Source organism: Protopterus annectens, chromosome 11.part0 (assembly GCF_019279795.1).
Source record: "Protopterus annectens isolate FY-2018-M chromosome 11.part0, PAN1.0, whole genome shotgun sequence".
Taxonomy (NCBI): Eukaryota; Metazoa; Chordata; order Ceratodontiformes; family Protopteridae; genus Protopterus; species Protopterus annectens.
This window is the reverse complement of record NC_056745.1, coordinates 99,470,991-99,496,315: the sequence shown is the minus strand read 5'-3', so window position 1 is coordinate 99,496,315 and position 25,325 is coordinate 99,470,991. Positions and strand designations below refer to the sequence as shown.

The window sequence follows — 25,325 nt, the reverse complement described above, 5'->3', positions numbered from 1 at the left end:
CCCTGAGTTTCCAGCGGGATGGCAGACTCCACGTGGGAGTCTGTAGCGGCCTGCGACTCGAGAAGCTTAGTCGGTTTTGGGCCTCTGGTGTCTTTCATTTTCTTTGCGTTTTTTGTGAACTCCGGTAGTCGCATGGCTTTCCAATGACATTTCTGGATAATTAAACCTGCGTCCAAAGTACTTCAAAGCAAAATCATACCGACGCTCAATAGCACGTTGGTTAAATCTAGCACAAAACAGACAACCCAGAAAGTTATGATCGGGGCCTAGGCAAAGAATACAGTAAGAATAAGTCCTTATGAGGTATTTGCTTCCCACAAGAAATACAATTAACTTTCTGACATCGGTTCTGGAGCAAGAAAAAAAAAGTTTCCCCAACTTGGATCTGAAATTCGAACTCGAAAATCTCAGGAGTCGGCCACCCAGCACTTGCTAACTGCTTCTGCTTTGTGCACCGCACGGCAAGAAAGACTGAAGAAAATAGCGTTGGCTTTTTCTTTTATACCCTTGACGACCTGACGTCAGGGAAGGGGCGATGACAGCAGAGGCAGGACCCAGGACTTTGGAATTCAGGCCGACTGAGGGCAACCTGCCAGCAGGATTACCCTAATGTAATGACTGCAACAGTGAAACACTAAGAACATCACCTTTATACCCTACACCTTTTGCAGGCAGCATACATGATGTACAGCATATTGTTAACCTAAAGGCTTTGGTATATTGGCTGGCCATTGGGTCATCCTTTGCAGGGGATCCCTTATGTTAAGAATACTGCAACAGTGAAATGGAAGGACATCCTCTGTTACACAGAGAACATGGGACACGATATACATTGTTTCATCATTTACAGTCTGTTTAATTCATGAGTAACTTCAGACATACTTTACATCAGTTACATTTACAGCTTTATTAAAAATAACTTGCACGGCTTGAATATAAAATTTATTTTACAACAGGGAGGAATACGCAGTACAATCAGTATACATAGATTGTAAGAAATATACTGCTGGAAAACCTGGCAAAGACTTGCTCAAAAATCTAAGACATAGAAAGATACGATAGAATTGGAGTAGCCCAGGAGAGGTGGTGCAGGAATGTAAGGAGATGAGATAGAGGATAACACTGTGGTAATAGTACACATGTTTTGCTCAAGACAGTTAAAACACAAACTCATACAGCTCCATCTGTACCAGTTTAACCAGGGAGAGTGCATAGCTATTCATCCATCAGGTGTTTCAGCTGACATTTAAGGTCTTTTAGGTTGCATCGTGTAAGTGTAGCGGGATGGTATTCCAGCTGTTACTGATACAGTGTGAATAGAGGGTGTATCCTGCATTGTTTGGTTTAGTTATGGACAGTAACTTGTGGCATGAAAAAGCAGCTAAACTTACCAGTCCAAGCATGCACGTTGATTCCTGAATAGCTCCACAGCAACCAAGGAATCCCACTAACATCATAAGAGCCCCGGCTCCTATAAGTATATAGACTCCTAAAAAAGGAAAAAGCAAAAAGTTACTGCAACTACAGAATAAGACATCTTCGCTCTAAGGGGGGGGGGGGGGTCTTCCCATATGCACTGAGCCACAACATTCATTCAGCAGTTATGAAAACTTGAAAATGCTAAGTTGAGCTCACCTTTTATTTAAGCATTAGAAACAGTAGCATTAAACTGGAGAAACATGTGTACCATGCCAGATGTTCCAAGGGACAGTCTCCAAGTATGACTGAGTGAATAGTGTCTCCTGCAGTCTAAGGTATATACACACACACACACACACACACACACACACACACACACACACGTGACAATGCAAAGTAGCTAGCCCCCAACTGGTGCACAGCACTGTGCTATAGAGGTAGCATGTCTGAATCAAAATATACAGTCTTCACAAGGTAAACTCATCTAGAAATTTTCAGTGTGGGGTGGTTAAAGGCCTCTGGATCCCCACAGTGCTGTACACATTTTAAAACTCCAATATCCCATAAAAAGGAACAATGCAATAAAGTTGCACAAGTGGAAGCATTTCAGAGCTTATTGGAACATGAACTTTTTTTTAAAGATGGTTAATATTTATTTGCTCCTTTCAATGTGACTGTTCAAATTTTTGTAATGAATTTTGAATACTGAAGTCATCACTCTGTACAGTATTCAGTATGCTGAGACAGGAGAACAGACTTAACTAACCTGGGCTACAGGAAATTAAATTAGACCCATACCCCAAATCTTCCACAAATTACTAGTGGAGCACGTGTGGCTTCATCATATGCCTCTCCACAATCCCCAAAGAAAACAATCTGTGCAATTTCTTAATGAAATAAGAGCTGCATATTTCATAAAGTGTTTGGAATTTATAGCTGCTCTTATGTAGAATGGAACTCTGTTTTCATACACTGCCCCTTTTCCAACATATTACCTTGTGCTGGACACAGACTATTTTTTGAAACCATTACTAACCACCTAGGAGCACTGAACCAAAAGGTACTGCCCTTTTCCCTTCTGTTCAGAAGGGTCTGCGCTTGGAAAAACTCTAATTTGCACAGAAACCAAAGTCAACAATCTGGTACAGTCTTCATTCTGAATTATGGATTTTGTGAAACCTGAATGAAGCAGAAAAGTATTTCCTAAAGGGAACTAAAAGGAAATTACAGCCTGCTTTCAGTATGACATCTGCAACTGCTAGATATTTTCAGTATCAGTGGTAGTTGGGCAACAATATTCAAAACTTTCTTCCATGGGTAATCAGTTTTCTTAAATTGTGTTTTTTTTTTTTAAATGAGGTTTCACTTTATAACTCCTGAAAGAAATACATTTGAATAGAATTTATACGGAATGCAACTGGATTGTTTTGCAATAGCTATTCACTCTGAATTAAGGCATACTGACTTGCACAGAAAATATATTCTAGCATGAACCTTCAAGGCAACATAGCTCTGTCCAGTTTTGCAGGAATCAGACGTATGCAAATATGGACTATGCAAATGACAGGCCAAAGGACAGAGTATGCTCTATAAAATAATGGCTTGGCCATCAGAAAACTTTCACTTGAATAGTCATTCTACTTGTGGTTTAATTACGGATGTATTCTTTGCTTTGTCCATGACGGCTGGAGCTCGATTGCCTACATATATGTGAATTTAATAAAGTTCCTTTTTGTTCATAAAAAGATTCTCCTGTTTGGTTACTCAGGAAAAAAGGTATTTTTCTTTACCATTTATCTGTCTGGTTCATAACACTAGACTGGCTTAATTGGTTGAAATGTGCACAGCAGAAAAGGAAAGAGGTACCGTCACTGAACAGACACCTGTAGATACTCCTGCAAGACCCTTTACAAAATTGTTTTGAAGTCTCAAGTTACTGTTTTGCAAGACTGTACTAAAACCCACTGGGTTTGGAGTAAACAGCAAAATCCTGGAGAACTCTGCTGCACTGCTGTTCAGTCTAAAGCTTATTTGAGTGTGGCAGATTATGTCAACTCAAGGTAGTACTGCACATTTTCAGGGAGTCCTTAAGGATAACCATCTCAGTGCGTACACAACTGGTACAAAATTGAAGACTCAATTTCCAGCATTATGACTTAGATTAAATAACCCCCACATTATTTAAGTTAGCAGGGGAGATTCAACCTCTCATTCTTGTGCATATCCGTCTCTAAATTATGCTCTACCCAAACATATAAAATACATGGTTCATAGGTGTGTACTAGGCTAATGGCCATGGGGCCTTACAAGCCTAATCCATAGAAGTGCCCTGGCATTGTGTCACCCATTAGTTCCCAGTGCCTCTATCAAGTGGGGCCACTAGAGTGATCCCAGGGGTGAACTTTCCATTTCCCATCCACAAAAGACTTCTCTGATGTGAAGGTGCTCTGCTTGACATGTATGGCTAGTCTATTCCAGAGTAACGGCAGTCTCTGGGTTTAAGAATGGAGGCTGGCATAATGATTAATGTGTTTACCTTACAAGTGAACCTGTCCCTCTGGCATGCTCTGTTGATTGTGGGAAAGGAGGTTGAGGTCTCTGGAGCATGTGGTGCAGAGGGATTGGGATTTCTTTAGATGCAGCATTTCTAACAGAGCTGGGTCTGACATGGCTTTGTAAGTCAGAGATTGCCTCAAGACACACAATAGCTGGAGATGTTGGAGTCTGTCCGTGTAGAGCATGTCCAAGGCCAAGGATCCTCTTAGTGAGGGTACTTTTGTGGCCTCTCCAACTGTTGCAGGTGTTTAGTGAAGTACATACCAAATATGGGGCATTATACTCTATGACTGGTCTAAGGAGGGAAGAGTAGAGAGAAAGGACCTCTCTTCCTGGATGCAAAACCCATGACCTCTCTTCCTGGATGCAAAACCCTTGGTAATGAGATGCATCACATAGCCACAGTGGCAATGTGGTCGAAAGAGGTTGCAGTCGTTCCCAGATCTCTTAACGCCTTCAGTGAGCTCCCATCGATGTGAATTTCTGGGAACAGAGTTTTTCCCCAAAGGGGATAACCCATTTTTTGGTATTAAGCTTAAGGCCATGGTTCCGACACCAGTCATTGGTCTCAGTGAGGCCTTTCTGTAGGAAGTCTGTATCACTTGGGGGTGTTAATGGCTCTCAGATTGCAGTTTTCTACAAATTTGGTCAGCCACAGTCCCTCTGTGTTGGCCTGGACTTCTAAGAAGATGCCAAACAGGAGAGGACCCAGGACCAATCCCTGTGGGACTCATGACTGGTCGCCAGTCCGACTTGGGAGTACGCTACTTTTACAATGTTCTGTGAGACAATTTGTAACCCACCTAAAAATATAGGGGTTGATGCCTAGTTTGGTGAGTTTATCAATTCCTGAGTGAGGAATGGTATCAAAGGCCTTGGCCAGATTGAGGTAGGCTGTATGAACTGCCTTACTTTTCACCCACCACTCTGGTGACTTGACAAAGAATTCAACCAGGTTGAACAGGCATGATCTACCTTTCACAAAACCAAATTGCGTGGATCTTGAGTTTGGAGATGCTATATCCTTGTTAATTAGGTCCATGATGATGCACTCTAGCCTTACATATCAGACTAGTCAGGCTAATGGTGGCAATTTCCAGGGTCTGTAGTGTCTGCTCCTTTATGGAGAGGGTTAACTGTAGCAGTGTGCCATTCAGTAGGGACAAAGCCTGAGGCGAGGCAGTGATTGAACAGAGCACACAGATGTGGTGCCAGTTCACTTTGTAATTCATGTAGAACACAGCCAGGGATATTGTCGGGTCCCATGGAAGCTATTTTTGGCCTTAGACAATGCAGCTTTAACCTGTGCTGCAGTAATGCAGGGGGCCTGGCAGTCTTCCAGTACTGAGATTGGTCCTTGGGGGGATAAGAGGGGGGAAGTTGGCACTTGATGTCAGCCAGTATGTTAGCAATATCTGTTGGCTCAGTATAGGAGGTATTGTGCAGTAATTCAGAGCAAATCTGGGTATTGGGTTCATAGATTAGTACTAGGCTAAGTGCCCTTGTGGGCCATTTTAAGCCTAGCCAATTACCCCATGTGAGAATCAAACCCTGCACCTTGTGTCCAAGGTAAACACCTTAACCATTATGCCAACCTCTCATCCCTATTGCCATGGAGATTCTTCACATAACTAATGAAAGCTTTACGTTTAGTGCCTGCCACAATTCTGCCTTCATAGCTGGTTTTCGAGGTATTGATGAGGGATCTCAACTTTTTGCTGAGGCTAATCAGGGAATTTTTCCAGTCTTGGGACTTCATCTTTTGCTGCAAGTTTCTTCCTTCTGTTGTAGAGTTTATTAATGGCAGCGGGCCACCAGACTGGCTTCCTTTTTTTTGGATGAGTGTGTCTTGGTTCTGTTGGGTATGGCTACTTCCATGCATTTACACAAGTGTTCGTACAGTGCATTGGTGTAGGATTCGGCAGTCATGCTTCTATTTTCCACTGGCATGGGTGCTGTGAAGTTAACCACCTCTGTTTTTAGGAGTCCAAAGCCAGCTTTGGAGAAGTTTTTCATAGTGGATACCTTTGCGAGGGGTGTGGGTGAGATGTGGACTTCCATGGTGATTAGTTTGCAGTCTGATCTAACCAGGAAGGAATTGACTACTGGTGTAGAGCAACTGTTGCCCATGTTAGTAATAAACAAGTTAAGGATATTGCTTCCTCTAGTGGGGGTAAGAATGACCTTGATTGCTTAAGAACGTGGAATGGGTATAGGGACATGGTTGGGGACCTATAGCAGGTTATGATCTGGATCTCAGTCTTACCCAATGTTAGTTGTACCTGAAGTATCTCAGATGCATTATGCTGGGCTACTAGTCTGGAGGTGTGCATATCCTTTATGAATATGGAGACACCACTGCCTTTGGAGCTTTGGTCCATGCTTCGGGGTCGACAGGTGTGGAATGAGTACAGCCTGGTATTGCAAGGGTGTTTTCTGCCGCTTTAAACCAGGTCTCAGTTACAGCACAAATATTGATGTTCTCCATTTTGAGGAGTACTTCAAGCAAGTGCATCCTGAGATTTAGACTTCTAGCATTGAGCAGCATGATCCTCAGATTCCATTTATTTATAGCTGTTATGGTGATAATTTGGTCTTTGGAACTCTGCCTAAAAAGGTACTATAGGGGTGGGCAAGAGCCTTAGCCAGTAACCGGAAACCCAGGGGTGACAGATGCAGGCCATCTCTGGCAACTGTATCATCTATGGTTTTGTATCATTTGTATAAACAGTAAATTTCTTTAGCAATGGAATCCTGATCTGAAGATTCATAGTCAGTCTCTTGCCTAGGCCTCTATCAGGAGGGGGATGGGAACTCCTGATCAAGGTGATCAAGTCTTCGGCCATTTTGAGCATTTGTTTTTTTTGAGCATAGAGGCCTAACCACGTGGCTCGAGTTTCTTTGCTTTGGAAGGTGCTTTAGTCTTTGAAGCTGAAGTCTGTTTGATGTAAAGATGTTTAGGTCTGAATACACCCTCAGAAGCCGGTGCCTGCTCAGCAGCTCCGGACCCATCTGAAGGGATAATATCCGAGGCTCCAATACCTTGAGTTTCCAGTGACATGCCAACTCCACGTGGAAGTCGGTAGCAGCCTGTGACTAAGTAGTGGACATCAGAGAAGCTTCGTTAGTTTTGAGCCTCGGTCATCTCCCTCTCCTTTTCTTTGCATTTCTTGTGAACTCTGGTAGTCGGATGGCTGTCAGACAACATTTCTGGATAATTAAACCGGCGTCCAAAATAGTTTAAAGCAAAATCATACAGACGTTTAATACTGCGTTGGTTAAATCTAGCACAAAACCAACAACCAGAAACATTGTGATCAGGGCCTAGGCAAGGAATACAGTAAGAATGAAAATCCTTGAGGTATTTGCTTCCTACAAGAAATACAATTAACTTTTTCTGACATCAGTCTGGAGCAAGAAAAAAAAGTTTCCCCATCAGGGTACTTGGCTTTACTGACTACTTCGGATCCGAAACTTGAACACGAAAATAGAGAGTCGGCCGACTGGCACTTGCGAACTGCTTCTGCTTTGGGCACTGCGCGGCAAGAAAGACTAAAGAAAATGGTGCTGGCTGCTTCTTTTATACCCCTGACAACCTGAAGTCAGGGAAGGGGTGACATCAGCCGACGCAGGACCCAAGACTTTGGAATTCAGGCCGGCTGAGGGCAACCTGCCTGCAGGATTACCCTAAAGTAATGACTGCAACAGTGAAACACAAAGAACATCCCCAAGTGTTTAGTTAATATAAACTTATAAGACCACAGTGCTTGCAGGAAACACTGGGATCCTCCCCCCCCAAAATGTTGTAGGACTTTGCAACTGAACCATATGTAGCTTTAAGGGTTTACACTCAACCAGTACCTTCCTCTTTGTACAGAATTTCATGTGATGAAAATGATCTATAATTCCAAAATATAGAGAACCTTACAATTTTATCTACAGAGCAGTTTGTTAGATGATCATCATCAAATAACAGTTGATACAAAACTTAGTATAAATTATATATTTTGGATACATACGATCTCCTTATCCTACCACCTGTTACAATATCCATCCCCTTAATTTCCAACAAAATCAAATTTTGACTTTAAACAATTGCCCAAGCTATACAAGTTACATTTACGTACTCAACTCATAAATCTGTCAACATTTGACTCTGAAAAATCAATTCCATATTTTAAGGTTAGTATGAAGTGGTCTATACATTCCATTTTGGTATAAATGCTATTGGGAATAATGCGAAATACATGCTTTTTATTTCTGGGTATTTGTCTACTGAATTTCTAAACATTTTAATATTTTCTGTGTAAATAAATCTGTTTGAATATAATTTAACAGCCATTCCAAATTTAACTGTACATGTTGTACAATACTATTTTCTCTTTTTTTTTTGTTTAACCAAATGGCTTTACATTTTCCTGCAAATGGCTAAACTAAATTTAACCATAACGCTCAGCTGAAGCATTTTTATACAATTTGTTTTTAACCCCTAAATATCGTTATACCATTTAAATTCAGTGCTAGATTTAATCAAATAAGTTTCGACTGAACTGAACTCACTCAAGCCTGTAACATTTTTTGTATACTTCCAGTTCATACCTATGCCACCTTGTGTATCCAGAACATTTTGGCATCTGGCTTTAAGTGACTTGCCAGCTAGAAAGGCCAAGGAGTTTAACAATTATACTAAAAATGTTAGTCTAGATGTCCTACAGTGGAGTAAATCTTTTGACTATTTGTATTTTTACATTTATGTACATATTTTCATAACAGAGACCTACATTTTGAGGTATGCAGTGGGAGACATGACAACTCACTAAAAATGCTTGTTTATATCACATTACACAGGAAATATTGCCAGCTATTTGTCCAATTATGAAAATACGCAATATTTCCATATGTACTTCAAAAACAAGCTGCTTACAATTATTTCATTACATTAGGTGAAACCTTGTATATTGAAGAAAACTGCCTGATATTTGTACTTAAGCTGTACATCTTGAAGGGATGGCTAGCGTTTTTGTACTTCTAATTTAACATTAAATAAAATGTTTTCTTACTACTATAAATCTCAAAAACGGACTAGAGGAATTTCTTATCTGGTTACCAAGAAGTTCTCAATATATATGTCTAGATTGTGTAGTTTAAGAGATGGAAAAAACTATTTGGAGTTTGTGCATAATATATTACAGTATTTATGGAAAGGCCTAGGAATGCACTGACTTATCACTATAAAGAATACTTCCTACTGAGAACATTGCTATTTATACAGTTAAACTTACCGTTAAAATATTTATATTACTTTTTCTTATGCTTCACTGTTTTTCAGAAAATGCTCTGGAATGCAGAATGTGTACAGGCTGATTGCATGTGGCATTCCACACCACAGTTATTGCAGTTAACACACTGTCAGGTCTACCTTATTGATGTGTAGTAGGATTTTAAATTTAAGTTTGCTAGTATTTCAATAGCAAAAAGATAAGGGAGAAAGACCTTCACTGAGAAATTTTATTTTAAGATGTGAATAAATATCGATAAAGATTTACCAAATCAAAGGTTTAGAGTGGAGTTGCAGATATATTCTTCTGTTCTCTCGTGTTTGCTTATTTACTATAAAACCAATCCGGTCTTTGTTTTATTAATGTAGGTTGCATATTTTTCCATCTACAATTAACTCTTGGCAATAATCAACATTCACCTGTTCTATACGCAAGGAGTAGAGAGATTTTAACCCTTCTGAAGTGAAAAATACTGAATCTTCATATTAAAGGAGGTTATGTCAAATGTAGTTATAATTTCTGTGATTGGTTTCTGAAAATAAAGCAAACACTTTGAGGTAATGGTTTATATAACCTTCATTCAGCCTTTTGTTTCTTTAACTGTTCTAGAAATAATTTTTCTTACTCGTTATAAATCTATACTTGTGATTTTTTTCTTAGTGTATTTCAAAACAAAATTTCTTCTACAGCCACAAATTTTATCACTACCAGGGATAGATGGAAATAACTAATCCCATCAACATTCTACCATTTCGGATCCAAGAGTACTGTGTATGCAATTTGACTTTCTAAAAAAATGTGGAAACCTCATAACGTAGGACCTTCTGAAACCTTTTTTTTTTTTTCAAGCTTCTGCATTTTTAACTCCAGCAAGTCTTCTTTACGTTCTCTTGTTGCAATACCAATTTGAGACTTTACCACATGCTTCTGAATTTCACAGGATCACATTTTAAAGATTTAACCAAGTTTCTGTTTTGTTATGTAAGCTGTCAGTCTAACAAATTCTTAGATTTATAATTACTGTACAAGTAACTGCATTGGCATGTTAAAGACATATCGCCTTTACCTTTTCTATTTTAGAAACGAAACTTAAAAGTACACCCTACCAATTATTCGCTGCATACCAACTTTTGAGAGTGAAATACTAAATTTGATTACTGTATAACTTTTCTTAAAGTACACCAAAGCTTTATCCAGTGCTGAAATAGTTCAATTGCACTAGTACCATTAAATTACAGTTATCTTCTGCCATTATACATCCCTTCATAGCTGAAGTTAAATTTTCTAGGAAGTTTTGTGAAGTGTTAACTCCCAGAATCTAATAAACATTTGCCAAGGTTAAGATTCTACTTTGATACAAAGGACTATACACACAGCCTACCACTATCAAAACAGTATAGTATAGAATTTAGTGTGACCAATGTACTTATTTGCTGAAGATATAACCCAATGAATTATTTTATTTAAAAGTAGAATTTGCTAGTGCGTTTTATTCCTTTGTATTTAATGTACTAAAATTTTTCAAAAATAAGTTTTACAAAAAACTTATTTTATGCAGTTCTACTGTTTTGCACTGCCACTGTTGGTCATTTACATTTAGAGAAACACTAAATATTGTATCATTCACATACATATTGTGAAATTGTTACTAGTATCTATATAACAACCCAGATCCTTAGAATTATGGCTTTAAACATCTACATGATTTTTTTTTCTGTGAAATAAAATGAGCTTAATATTAAAGACGGGTAAACCCAGCTTCCTTCATGGAACAGGAGGAGGTGCATAATTTGACTAGAAATCCAATTCAGACTACCCTTAGAGTTCTGACTCTTTGGCCCATTTATGCTAAGTAAATTAGTTTTATATGTACATTATAAAAATTAATATATCCAATGGTAAAATGTCAGTTTTAAGATTTCATCTCAGATATCAACTAGCACATATCTACCTAAAATAGGTTTAATCTTTCAATTCACCAGTGCATAGGCAAAGTATATGATCCATGAGACTACTGAGTGGTATCCGTTTTTTTACAGCCAAGAGAACGGTTAGATTATGTGGCCATTACCAATTACTTGGAGCAATCTTTTAAATGAATCATTTTCCTCTCAAACCTTTTTATTATACAAAAAGCAAACAAATTAAAAACATTTATAAAAACTTTAAATTTTAGAAAGTGATCTCCATCTTTGAACCACATACCCAAATATATAGCCACTACTATAAAATTCATATTATGCTATTACCCTGTAAGCCACCTGAAACAGTCCAAAGACAGTATAACAGATCATATAGCTTATATTAATCTGACTTTACACTTCTTGTGTAATTACACAATCTTTTGAAACTATTTCCCCTTTTAAATTATCCCAATAGTCTGCAAGTCATAATGCATGCTACATTTTAGTCTCATTGTATTAACACTGCCTAAAGGATTACAGCATATCTTCTTTAATATGCACTAAAGCTTTAAAAATAATTTACTTCAAAATACATTAAAGATGTACAGCTCAAGTAATTTAGACCTAAAATACTAGGATTGCCACTTTTAGTGGACACATGAGCAACCCACATGTCTAGTAATGGTCACATTCCACACCTCCCAGGTTTCCAAACACCATTCTGGCAACAACTTAAATTTTTTCCTGCATGTCAAAAACATCTTGGCAAGTGGCACAGACAGGTTTGTTTCAATATATGTAGATTTAAAGTCAAAAAGCACAGCAGTTCTACAAGTTATGTTAAATAAAAGATTCCAAAACTAGTTGGGATTTTCCACACCAGAAAAGAAAGAGCTGAACTGATATCTGAACAGCCCATCTCTTTGTTGAGGGAATACATTCTACTGACCGCTTCAGCATATTGGTCATTGGTTATAGATACAGCAGTTTACTTTACTTGGATAAGGACAATGAAAAATATGAAGGGAAATGCAATGAAGGGAAATGCAGGTAAAACAAAGTCAAAAGAAATGCAAGGGGCAATTATTTAGCTTTTAATACAGTCAACTTTGTAATGCTAGTTAAGAACTAGTTCTTTGAGAGGATTTACTAAGTAAGAGGTAGAGTGAATACATGCAGAGCGCGTTTTCTGTATTCGGGAGATGAACACTAGCACTGGATTAGGTACGAGGCCTTGACAAAATGCATATCAGCATGAGCAACTCTAATGTTATGGTAGGTGCCAGTGCAAGTAGCCATTAGTGTAAAGTTTAGGCTTCAGGAATTTCAATTGGAGCTCTTCCTTTATTATGCTTTTTAAATTTTATTACGGGAAGGTTACAGTGAAATGCAGTGTTTTAAAAATGTTAAATGAGCTCAAATGTCCAATTACAATAAATGGAAATGGAGCAAATTGTTAATGCATAAACTACTAGCACAACCAAATAATGCAAGTCACTTCTGGAATACAGGTAATTAAATAAATAAAAACACACAGGATGGCTGCTTTGCCAGTTTTAACGTGGAATGTAAATGTCTTTACAGAGAAAATGAGCAGAGATTAGAGTTGCAGTAAGAAATGTAGTGTGCAAATCTGTGTTGCAGTGATGCATTTGGACAGACATGAGCATACATGTTCATTAGTATTTCAGTGTGGATATATGGCAGAATTGGTGACAAAGTTAAACTGGTTCTAAAGCTAAGACGAGGTGTTGCAATTGAGGTAGAAGTGAAAACAGACAATAGAAGATTTGTGGCAGTTTGGTTACTTCTACATGGCAAATAGAATTTAGAATGCAGCAGTCAAGGTGTCTCAGGGAGCCCTAAAGGACGACTATTGAAAGAATTCTGATAATCAAAGAACAGAAAATTATTTGGTATGCAGGATGTTGTGCAAGAAGCATCTATGTAAATTACTCGCCAGCATACAATAACTTAAGCTGGGTTTAATTGAAAGTATTTAGTCACATACAATTAGACCCATCTAATAATGATACACCTGTATTGTGGCCATTAAAGGAAGGCATTGGCATTTTCCAACACTATTAAGAGGGGATTTAAGGAATGGAGTAACAAGTAAAATAAATCAGGGCAGAATAAACTGGTTCTAGAGGCAGTGACTATGATTTGGGATAAAGGAAGATGGATTTTACAAACAGAATTAAGGGAGAAAGTAACATAATTAAATGATACAGGGAAAATGGATACTAACAGATAAAGGAAATGAACTGTAAGATTGCCAAGAGCAAATTAGCATTTGGTTAATATGTAGGAGTTGAGAAAAGTTACCAGAGAAGAGACATTTTTAGCAAAAAAGTTTAAGTGGAGAGAACTATAGTAAAACTCAGGGACCCTAGGTTAAATTAGGAATCTTGGAGATAGTGGAAATAATGGGGCAATCTTATGAAAATCTATACTGAGCAAAGGAGCGAGGAAAATAGAAAAATTACATTTTCCAAAGCTTGGTATAGTGGAAACAATTAACAGTCACGATACATCAAGTACAAAAAAAAATGTGCATCAGACAAGTACTAGGTTAGCTGACCTTGCTGGTCATTTTAAGCCTAGTCAATTTCCCTTTTGTGCTCAAAACCTATCCCATTTGGTTATAGACTGGCCTTGCCCATCCCATGGTCAATACATTTCCCCTACTGAGAATCTGGGATCATACCACAGATGAGCAGACCCAAGCATGAAATAATGCATTCAGCAGCTGCTTCTATTATGGGCAGACCTGGGGCAAATTTCCTGTTTTCCATCTATACATACAAGTTGTGCTTGAATATAGACAAGGATGAGTTTTGTTTTATGCATCACCAAGAGTTAAATCTGTTCCTGCAAACTGTTCTACTGATAAAGATGTTTAGATCTAGACAGTATTTGATGCCACTTGGACTTGCTGTTGTGCAGTAAATCAGTAATGGGTTGGATAATGCCTTGCTGTTGTGCAGTAAATCAGTAATGGGTTGGATAATGCCTTGTATACCAGACAGAACAGCTCTTAGCAATCTGTAGGATACAGAATAGACCGACCAGGCTTTGAGTGTATGTATAACATATTTAGGCCTTGCACCCTTTTAACAAGAATCTGTGTTCCAGCTGTTAATCGTGTCTGGACAGATACATGCCAAAGGGGCACTGTATTCCATGACTTGCCTATGACTGGCCTAATAATGGCTGAGTAAAGGGGATAATGGCATCCCTAGATCTAGACAATACCTCTGTTTATAAGCTGTGCAATTACAACAATGCAATGGGCGAGTTGGTCAAACAGGTCACTGTCTACACAAATCTTGAACTGATTCAACACCAAGGGCAGTATTGTCAATGTGGTTCTCTGGGGTAGGTGACTGAAAAGGATACAATAAAACTGAAAGGGATACAATGCATTTTTTGGCAATTATTAGTTTGTCCATGAATTTGACTCCTGTTATTTGGGACAAACCTTCCTACAAGATGGCAAAGTTATTTGGGGATTTAATAATTGCTCCCAGCTTGCATTTATCTGCAAACTTAGTCAGCCAGAGCCATTTGTTATTGGCTTACTTCAGAACAGTAGATGCCAAACAGGAGAGGTCTTAGCACAGACCCTTGGGGACTCTAGTGGTGTCTGGTCTTGTTGTGACCACCATTTTCATCATTGCATCCTGTGAGCCAGATGGCAATCCAGTTAGTGTCACTGGGTTTATTCCCAGTGTACTTAGCTTTTCTAGTATGCCTGGGTGGGGAATTGTGTAAAAAGCTTTGGCTAGGTCTAAGTATATTGTGTGCACCATTTTGCCTTCATCCATTGCTTAGCCAACTGCTTCAAAAAGATGCACCAGTTTGAGTAAGCATGACCTGCCCTTGACAAATCCAAATGGAGACCGGTCCGGTGTCTGGAGGATCCTCATGTCCTGACCAATTTCCGTGGCGAGGCTCCTCATGTCCTGACCAATTTCCGTGGCTTTACATATCACAATGGTCAGAGTTTTGGGTTTGCAAGTATGTGGAAGGTCCTCCCTTATGTAGGATAAGAGCTGTAGCTGCTCCCCATTTAATTGGTACAAAATGAGATCGAACAGTTTTGTTTGGGGTATGGCTAAATCATGCCTTCATGCTATTTAAGATGCATCCATGGATATTGTCAGAACCCATCAATACAGTATTTTTATCTTTTGATATATTTTGGACTTGGTTGCATGCAACAGCCGGAGGCAAAATGGCTTCAGGTATATCTTGAGGGACAGTGAGGTAAAGTTGGAGCCAATTTATTGGCCATTAGATATACTTGGCTACACTGTAAATATATTCAGCCTCACGATAACAAATCATTCACAATCTCATTGCATTGCGGCGCTGTGCTTTTGAGGGTATGAACATAAAAATGCCTTGGGATTATCTTGGGCTTGGGTAACTATTTTAGCTTCAAACACATCTTTGGTGGATTTTATGCTCCTGAGTTGTTTATATCAGTGACAAAGGCTCCAACATTCTGGAAATTCTTTGGCAAAAATTATTTTCCTTTCATTATATAGCTCGTTATTATGGGTTTGTTTCTGGGGATTGCCCTACACTTATTTCTGCATGGTGCAGCCGTTTACATGCTGCTAAAGTGTGTTGGTGCACATTTGTGTAATAAGTGGAGTTAACTGGCACTCAAGATTCCCACCAAATCCAATGCATCACTTAGGAGTAGGTACTTTGTCTTAAAGAAATTTATTAAGGTACAGTGGGTGGAAGGGATCTCTGGTTCCAGTTTTACTTTGAAGGAGACTGTTTTATAGTCCGACCCAACAAGTGAGAAAGATACACAAGAGATGGTAGAAGATGTTCCCAACATTACTATGGACAAGATCCAAGACACTCTCCCTAGGGAGTACTCTGATAAATTGATCCAGGGCATTGTATTGACAAAGTCCAGGACTCTGTGCACTAGTTGTGGCGGTGTACATTTCCCAGTCTACAGTTGGATAGTTTAGATCACCTAGGAAATTATATTCGGTTTAGTGAGCAATTCTAGATTCTGCAGATAAGTGCTGGAGCTTTCTTACGTCATACAGGAAAGCACTATATCCAACTAAAATATGGTACAGGACATTTCTGAAGGATACTTGGACATGAAGAACATCTAGTGAATCAGCAGCCATGATGAGAGCCTCTTCTGTATGTAGGACAGAGACACCTCCACCTTCCACCCCTCCTGCATAGTAGTTAATCTAAATGTGTGGAAGGTTTTATAGCCCAACTCAGCTAGAGTGCTCTCGGCCATTTTAAGCCACGTCTCAGTTGTTGCACTGAATGCCCTTTAGGGTGAGAAGGGCTTGTAAGGAGCATCTCTCCATGAAAGATTTGGAAATTAGGAGAAAGGAGGATGTTGATTTGCAAGACAATGTGAGAACGTCCTGCAAAATGGAAAATGGGAAAGGTAAAAATACCTGCATCGTAGAGGACATCAGTGGTGGTATTACCAGGGGATGACAAGAGTCCTGCAAATGCAGTTTCAGACTATTTTTGACTAGAATTCACCAAGTGTTTGTCAGTCAAGAGACAAAAAAAAAAGTTTCCAAAGATGGGCTAGAGTAGCTTGGAGACAGGGAGGAAAAATAGTCGATAACCTAAGAACCACAATGATTGGGGGAAACCGAATACATTTTGTTTTTCTTTTGATACAGTGATGCAGAGAAAACATTGATATGGTTTACTAGGAATTCATGAGTAGAAAGTGTTAACTTAACATCTGCATTCCCAAAGAATATTAAGTTTGAATAAAGGAACAAGGGAGAGGCATTCTTTTCCCCCTCTCATTTGGTATACCTGGAACATCTAGCTGAAAAGATAAGTCATTACAAAAGATAAGGCAATCCAATATCAATAAAATTAATATTGACAAATTCTACTGCTGTTGCAGCAAAAATAGCTTTGCTTGTGGGGATGTACTTTGCAAATTTTCAATCGGACTGTGAAGAATATTTTCAGGCAGTTTCAAATGTTTTCAAGGTATAAAATAATGAAGGTAAACAAAAATTAAAACAGTAAAGTATGTGCCTACACAGGAATTAGTCCCAACACCTGTACTTGTGGGAACATGAAAAGTAGCATTTAGGCACAGGGATTAAAAATGTGTTGTGGCAGCTAGTTATATGGAAAGACTATCTGAGGATTATTAAAAACTAAGAGACTGGAAAGTAAATGGCCAGAGATCTAGACATTAAGATACAGGCAGTGAAAATGTTTTTAATTCCTTTAGTCCTGTACACAAGTCAGGCACACTGGTAAAGGAACATCGATAAGTGTAGAAGGAATGTATTTGAGAAGAGAAGATAAAAAAGTGGAATAAGTTGTTTTGTTCTACTGAATTAGGATATTTTGAACTACTGGACTTAAAAGGAAGCTGAATAATAACTATACAGATTTCCAACAGCTGTCTCTTTTACACATACGTATGATAGAATGCATATTTGGTAGAAAGTATTTTTGGGTGTAAAAATGAATACATAAATGAGTGGTCATTTGAGTAAATCAAATATGGCCAAATTTAGTTTGATATGGTGCAAGTACGCAGAAGCGTAGAGGAAAATAAATGTTTGAATAAAAAGTGGTCGTGAACATGTGCAAACTGTTGTAGGTTGCAAATATGCAGCCGTTAAAAGGACAGTGTGAGTAAGGAGACAGAATCAGTGTTGTGAATGTTTTCTCTTTTGTCTTGTGCAGTGACATTGTTGGGAAATTTAACATAATTAATAGGGTTATGGCTAGCACAGACGAAAGATAAGGGGGAGCCACAAAACTTATAAGATTCATTATCCACATTGCCCAACTCCTGCAACTACCAGTAAAACCAACAATTTGTGACAGTTGTACAAGGACAAATAAAGCACCCCTCCCCACCAAAAAGTAAAAAATCACTACAGAATTGGCTATAACACGGAATTTTTTTTTTGTCTTGCCCCAACGGCAATGAAAAACTGAGACACAAAAGAAAATGTAGTGAAGTCAGAGGTGCAAAAACAATGCTACACAGAAGAGGAAATTCCTAATAATGGAATTTTTTCCCCCCATCACAAAAACAGCCAGACTGTTTCTCTGGTGCTGACACACTTACAGCAATACAGATCTGGAGTTGGAAGCTCGGCAGAGTATTACAGGCAGCAGGAATGAAGCTACTATCCCAGGAAAAGATGACAGAACAGTGGCTTTAAAATTAGATTTGTCAAGTATGGGCTTCATCTCAGAGCAACAAGATCTCAAAAGACAATGTCTGTCCTCATTAAATAGCAACATTAATGTCAGCAAGCGTGAGTGCAGCTCATTACCTCTGGGGAAGTTCAGTTAAAGTTCCTCCCCTTCGGTCAGAATATACTACCTGGGCATCATCCTCCAAGTATTCTTGTATGCCATGCAAAAGGAAGGAGAGCGGGAGGATGTGTGTGTTGAGAAAACCTATTAGTCAAGAAGCGTCAGATCAGGGTCTGTGATACTTATTCATCCTTCAATGCGCACAAGTACATCACTCTATAGTGATGCAGTTCTAACCTTTGAAAAATTGTACATATTAATCCAGTACTTAAACTGGAACACCTGAAGTGTGAATCTCTAACCCCACAATCTTAAGGCCTACTGCTCTGTCTACCATACCAAAATGTTTTGGCTACGATCACACTGAGGCCTACAGCGCACTATTGTGCTACCACAAAGTCAGAAAGTCACTGCACGCCAGCAACATCCTCTTATTTAAATCCTACATGCCATGGACACAGTATCTTACTGTGGCCATACTCTAAAGCTTTCCATAAACTCTTGTACACCAAGGAACTTGTACTTTATGGTCTTCGCTCTGCATCAATGAACTGGTTTTAAGAAATCCTGAAGAAAGAACATTTCCTATCAAACTCAACACTACTCTGCTGGGTGATTGATCTTTTAATACAGATGGTCAATAACTCTGTTTCAATCTCCTTTATTGTCTACATTACCTTACATAATAAAAGTCTACAAATATCCTTTTTGTGTTAGGACCACAGAAATAAAACAGAATATTAGTTAACATATGGAATTCAAATCCAAGACCTCCAGCATTCCATACTGGCATAATTGCCAATGGACCAAAAGCAGCTTCTAGGCAGATGGTAGAGTCTTTCCTTAAAAGTTTCACCTTTCAGCTAGCATGGTTAAGATTACATTACACAAATACATAGAAAGCCCTCAACACTTGCTCATCTGCACAGCACGTGCTTGTTTGTGCATGTAGAATCCATCCCTTTTATGCAGCTCACCAAGATAGCGAGCTCAAAAGGACTCAATTTAATCTCAAAAAATTCATGAATACTGTTGAATTCAAGCACCTCAGTATGTGCACATGTATCAGACTTCACAGTCCATGATGAAATACTGAATCTTGTGCAACCCATAAAATCCTGGGATCTGGCTTGAGCTCTCATTTTGGCAATTCTCTTATCCAAAATACTGGAAAGGAAATGCATTTTAATACTCTATGCATGTAATGACAGGCCACCTCCTAGCCAAACAGGGTAGGATACAAAAAAAAAAAAAAGAGAAGAATGTCTGCTGCACACTCCCCAAGTGCACCTTACACAACTGCCAAAAACCTACAGAAACATCTGTTACTAGACAGAGTAGGAAGCTTCATCACAGACTTACTACATTAGGATGAATTCCAGTTCACCCCACACCTCTTGTTGCCACTCTTTCATGGACCACTGCAAAGCTTAAAATTTCAATTTACTAAGGTAATAACAGCATTCCAGATATATCTTTGCATGTACTTGACACCCTGCTATTCCTAGCAGCATGCACTGAACATTTGTTCACTCCGGTCACAGTCTCTTCCAACCATTTGTGAATTTACTGCATTTCTCTCAAAAATGTTGAACCTCTACCCAAAGGACCAGTGTGAAAGAAAATGTTTTAAGTTATAAAACTAGGATAACCAACATGTGCTACTGCTCATCACCCTCCTAAATTGCTTTCAAGCAGCAATCAAGTACTTCATTTGCATATCTGTCAAGTTTTGCCCGTTACTAATGAATATATTTTGCTCTGTACTATTTTAGTCTGCATACTTTAGTTAGATGGTGAAAAGGGTCCCACTGTTGTCCAAGTCAAACTGAATTATGCTATGTACACTACTTCATATTTGTTATATGAGAAGTCAGTTTTCATCAACAGTAGGACACACTGACAAGATAATTTGCAGACACGGCATTATGGGAGCATAAGGCTCGACAACTGTGGCCCTAAGGGAAGGGACTGTGCCCCTTGTAAAATGAAGCTCCAAAAGACTACCTAAAATTGGATACCACATCCAAGCATACAGTATCTTGGGAGCAGGGGTGTAGCTAGGATTTTCAAATTTGTACTGACAGCTCTCAAACTGCTACCCCCCTCCCCAGCCAAGCTACGGCCATTCTCGTAATTCACGGTTCGCTCTTTTAGTGTCGATGAAGAGGCATTCGCTGTAATGCCTCTTCAGTAATACAATATAAATTCACTCAATTTTCAATTCAAGGAACCGAGTTAACTTGAAATTTCAGTTCTTTGAAAAAATGCAGCATGGTAGTTGGGGTAGAGACTTTATGCTTTTGTTTTCTGTAACTAAAGGTACAGGTTTTGAGCTTGAGTAAATTACTAACCACCTGCTACCACTAACTAGGATGTTTCATTCACACACATACCCCTACCTACCTCAGTGCAAGAAATATGGATAAAGCCTAAAATAAACAGGGACAGATATTAAATAACATTCTCGTGAACTTAGAAAGTTGCTAGAATAACAGGATTTGTGCTAGTATGAATTTTTCTAAAGGACATGAAGTCTGAAGCTCAAATGTCTGTCATTATTTAGCAACTTCAGCCTTCAACGATTTGCTAGAAAATCACAATTTATGAGGAACAGAAAATATGGGGCAAAAATCTGGACATTCTGCAAAATGTGGACAGTTGAGAGGTATACTACCTACCACACACAACCTCTCAACCTCTTACAGCAACAAACTCAAATAAAACTGAGGCAAACGCCCAAAAATAAGGACATTTTTTTTTAAATATTGCTCTTATAAACTTAGAAAGATAATAGAATAGTAGTAGGTCTTGCATCAGTACATATTTTCTAAAAAGTATGAAATCTGAAACTGAAATGTCTGCATTATTTTCTAACTTCAGTCTAACAATTTGCCACTAATTTGCCAGAAAACTGCAATTTTATGAAAAACGGACCAAAAATGTGATGCAAAAATATAAAATTGCCAGACAATACAGCTGGGAACCTGTCAAAGGAGGGACACCATTTTAACATGAGCACAGTTAACTTAGAGCAGCTGACAAAATTAGAGAATCTACATGCATTTCTGAAATAAAAGTAATGTACAACTCTGATCATTACAGTTATTTATAAAAGTAAAGTAAACCCTCTGTTTTCTTCCAAAATTGCTATTTTGTGGAGGGATCATTAGGGGAAGAGCAACAGTTTGAGCCCAAATCAGGGACAGTTGTGGTTTGGCTATGCCTAATTCTATAAAGCAATTTGCATGTACCTCTCAACCTGTTAATGCAATAAATCTGGACAAGGCCAAATATATTGAGGGAACATATAAACAGTACTAAAAATTGCTCTTGTATAAACTGGGACAGTTGATAGAACAGGTCTTATTTTAGCATGCATTTTTCTGAAGGTTATAAAGTCTGAAACTAGTGTCATTATTTAGTGACTTAATTCCTAAATCATTTGCCAGAAAACCACAAATTGAGGAACAAACCAAAAAGAAGCAAAAAATCTATTCATTCTTTGAAAATCTGGACAGTTGGGAGGTATAGTTCAGCTGGGGCTGTCTAAGTTTGCCGCCCTTCCCCCCTCACAAAACCATGGTCGAATGGAGCCTCCCCCTGCAGCCATTCCAATGATCCATTACTTTGCTATTTCACTCCATTTACCATAAACACTAATATGCATACTGATTTACTTCTATGATGATTTGAACTTCATTTGAAAGTTTTATTTTGCATTTTACAGCACAAACACCAAGACATCTGCTAAACAAACTTGGCATTAAAACTTCTCTGCCCTTGAAACTCACATTCATTGAAACATTAAAACCCACATTCAAAGAAAAATACATTTTACCCGTGGCAGATAAAAATTAATTCTGGGCTGCTTTTAAATCATAGGCCCCTTGCATATGAAACATACATGTGCTCTTTGATACACCTTCCTATTGCTTTGAACATTTTTCCAGTAAACAATGAAACAAAACTGTCCAATTTTGCCCAACTGCCCAGGAGACACTAACTGGGGGTAGATTGAATCTTCTTATGTGTGGTGAGCTGCTTGGCAACTTAATTGTAGTAAGCATGACAAACAGGCTGTTTGCAGTAACAAATGATAAAAACATCATGAATGCTTTGGCCTTAAACATGGGATAGAATAATATTACACATCTGGAAAACATAGGCATGAAGCAGTTTTCTCTAAAGGAGAAGTTTTTTTTTGATAACAGGAAGTGTAGCTGCATCTAAACTCAAAAATCTAGCATGCTATCAAGAGGTGTTGGGTTAATCTGATCTGAAGTATACATATAGATAAGAAAGGTTGAAATTTCTCAAAGATCAGCATGGATGCACAATGAAATGCTCTTTGGGACTTGAACTCATTTTCTTAGACATAAAATAACAAATCTGGAATAAATAATCATAAAAGAGGCTGAAAGGGACTTTGCAAATACTATGTTCACAGTCAGTAACCAGACTTTAGACTGAAATTGGAGTTTGAAGTCAACAAACCATGTAGTACATAAGGAGAGTACAGATAAAATCTGAAAGAAACAGAAATCATTTTAAAAAGAACAAAATGTTAGTTGGTCAAGAAGATATGGGTATAATTCACCAATAAAATCATCAAAATACTTACCAACAATTTTGAAATGGGTTCTGTTGGGAAATATCTAACTTCATATGATGAGTTCAAATAAACTGACTAGTTTAATAAAGCAGAGTTATCTGGAAAACCTTCCCAGTCCAGTAGCTGCTGCTTTAGCCTCCAGACTAAGAACAATAATGATAAAAGAGAATGACACAAACAGAACCATGAGCACCACAGTAGTACAGCAGTTAGCAACGCTGATTCATAGGTCTCGGCACCTATGTTTCTTCCTAGCTGGATATCTTCTTATCATTGAGTACAAGACAATCTTTAAGGATTGCACTTCTAAGAATTGTTTTGGAGATGTCAAATGAAAGAGAGCAGAATATCCACCGAGAATCAGAACACTATCATTTATGCAGATAGACAATCAAAATACTGGACAAGATCTGTGTGTGCCCTATGTTTGGTTTGCAGTATTAAAAATGAATATTCGCCGAAAAATGCACACACACACACACACACACACACACACACACACACACACACACACACACACACTCTATATTACTCACCAACCCTTGGGTCTTATGAAGTGACGAATCCCAAATGCTTCCCGCTCGACCAACATAAAGAATCCTCCTTCCCGCTCGGAAAGCATTTGAACTGGCCGGTCGGCCGGAAATACATGTGCGGTGAGCTCCATTCTGACTGGCTGCCCTCATGAGCTGATGTCATCGTGCAGTAAAGCGCGAAAGTGAAAATTTAAAATGCTACCCCCTTCTACATAACCAAGTACTTGTCCCAAAACAAAATCCATAACGGGAAAAAAAAAAAAGCTTGAGGCAACTGCTGTTATAAAAATATGCCCTTGGAACACAAGGTTAGTATTTAGAAAAGGTTACTTTGGATACAGAAATAATTCTGATCTTTTAATTTTTCTGATACCAGATATGGTTTCACCTACCAAGAAAAAGAAGTCATGTACTCACCATAACGTTCCATGTTTGTAGTCCATCTCACTCTTGATTCTTACGAACCCACCCTCCTACCCCCATCCTGGAAGTACCTGGAGACAGACAGATTATCTTTCACTGGAGACCTTTTATTATGGGCTTTTTGCATTTTGTTCTTATGTCTGTTAGTTGGCAGCAAACAAGATCTGGGGACTGTACTGGTGCACCACGGGATACCCAACAGACATAACAAAATGCAAAAAGAAGCCCATAATAAAAGGTCTCCAGTGAAATGTAATCTATTATCTGTCTCCAGGTACTTCCAGGATGGGGGTAGGCTCGTACGAATGAAGGGCGAGATAGACTACAAACATGGAACGTTACGAGTACCCAACTTCTTTATGTTCTGTAGTCCTCTCTCTACTTCATTCTTACATATGGGACGGCTTCCCTAGCACCTTATTCTTGGGTGAATCAAGGAAAAATACTCTAGTACTGTGGAACCAAAGGATGCTCTACCCCTGGAGGTTGGATCCAATTTGTAATTGGAAATAAATGTGCGAGGGGTTGCCCAAGTTGCTGCTGCACAAATCTCATCAAGTGGGATCCTGGCCTGAAAGGCTGCAGAGGTAGACTGATCTAGTAGAATGAGCCTTGATTTTGAAAGGTAAAGGTCTACCCTCAGAGGTGCAAATGTAAGCTACACAGCTAGAAATCCAATTTGAGAGGGTTACTTCAGAAACTGGTAAACCTGACCTGGATTCAGAGAAGAAAATAATTGGATCCGATTTCCTGAATTCCTTCGTCCTGTGCAAATAAACTTAACTGCCTTTGAACATCCAACTGATGAAAAGTGTATTCTGCTGCATTGAAGTGGTTTGGAAAGAACACTGGAAGTTCTGTGGACTGGTTCAAAGTGTTACGGGAACAGACCTTGGGAACAAAGGGGGTTTTACAGATAATGCTTGCAACTCTGACACCCATCTGGCAGATGATAGCACCCAAAAACAGTTCTCCAATATAAAATTTCAAAGTTGATGAATGAGAAGGCTCAAAGGGTGGAGACGTCAATTTGGATAGCACAAATTCCCATGAAGCAACAGGTTCCTGAAATGGGGGTCTCAATAAAGTGGCACCTTTGAGGAAGGTTTTGCACAGCCTATGTGACATCAGATTGAGTCGTGTATGCCTAGATGAAAATTAGAAATCACTGCCAATTGAACCCCGATGGTGGCAGCCGCAGATCCCTACTGGAAAAGCTCAGGCAGGAACTCCAAAACCACTGGGATAGAGGCAGTATGAGGGTCAACATTCTCTC

The 25,325-nt window shown here is 38.8% G+C and overlaps 1 protein-coding gene across 1 annotated transcript in view; it reads right to left on the bottom strand.

Annotated features, from left to right (window-relative positions):
- Positions 1 to 25,325, bottom strand: part of CD9 (CD9 molecule) — a 629,923-nt gene that overhangs the window by 466,396 nt on the left and 138,202 nt on the right. Inside the window, exon 3 of the mRNA XM_044087176.1 lies at positions 1,392 to 1,489. Coding sequence (XP_043943111.1) covers positions 1,392 to 1,489 — 98 coding nt within the window. The remainder of the gene's footprint in view (positions 1 to 1,391; positions 1,490 to 25,325) is intronic.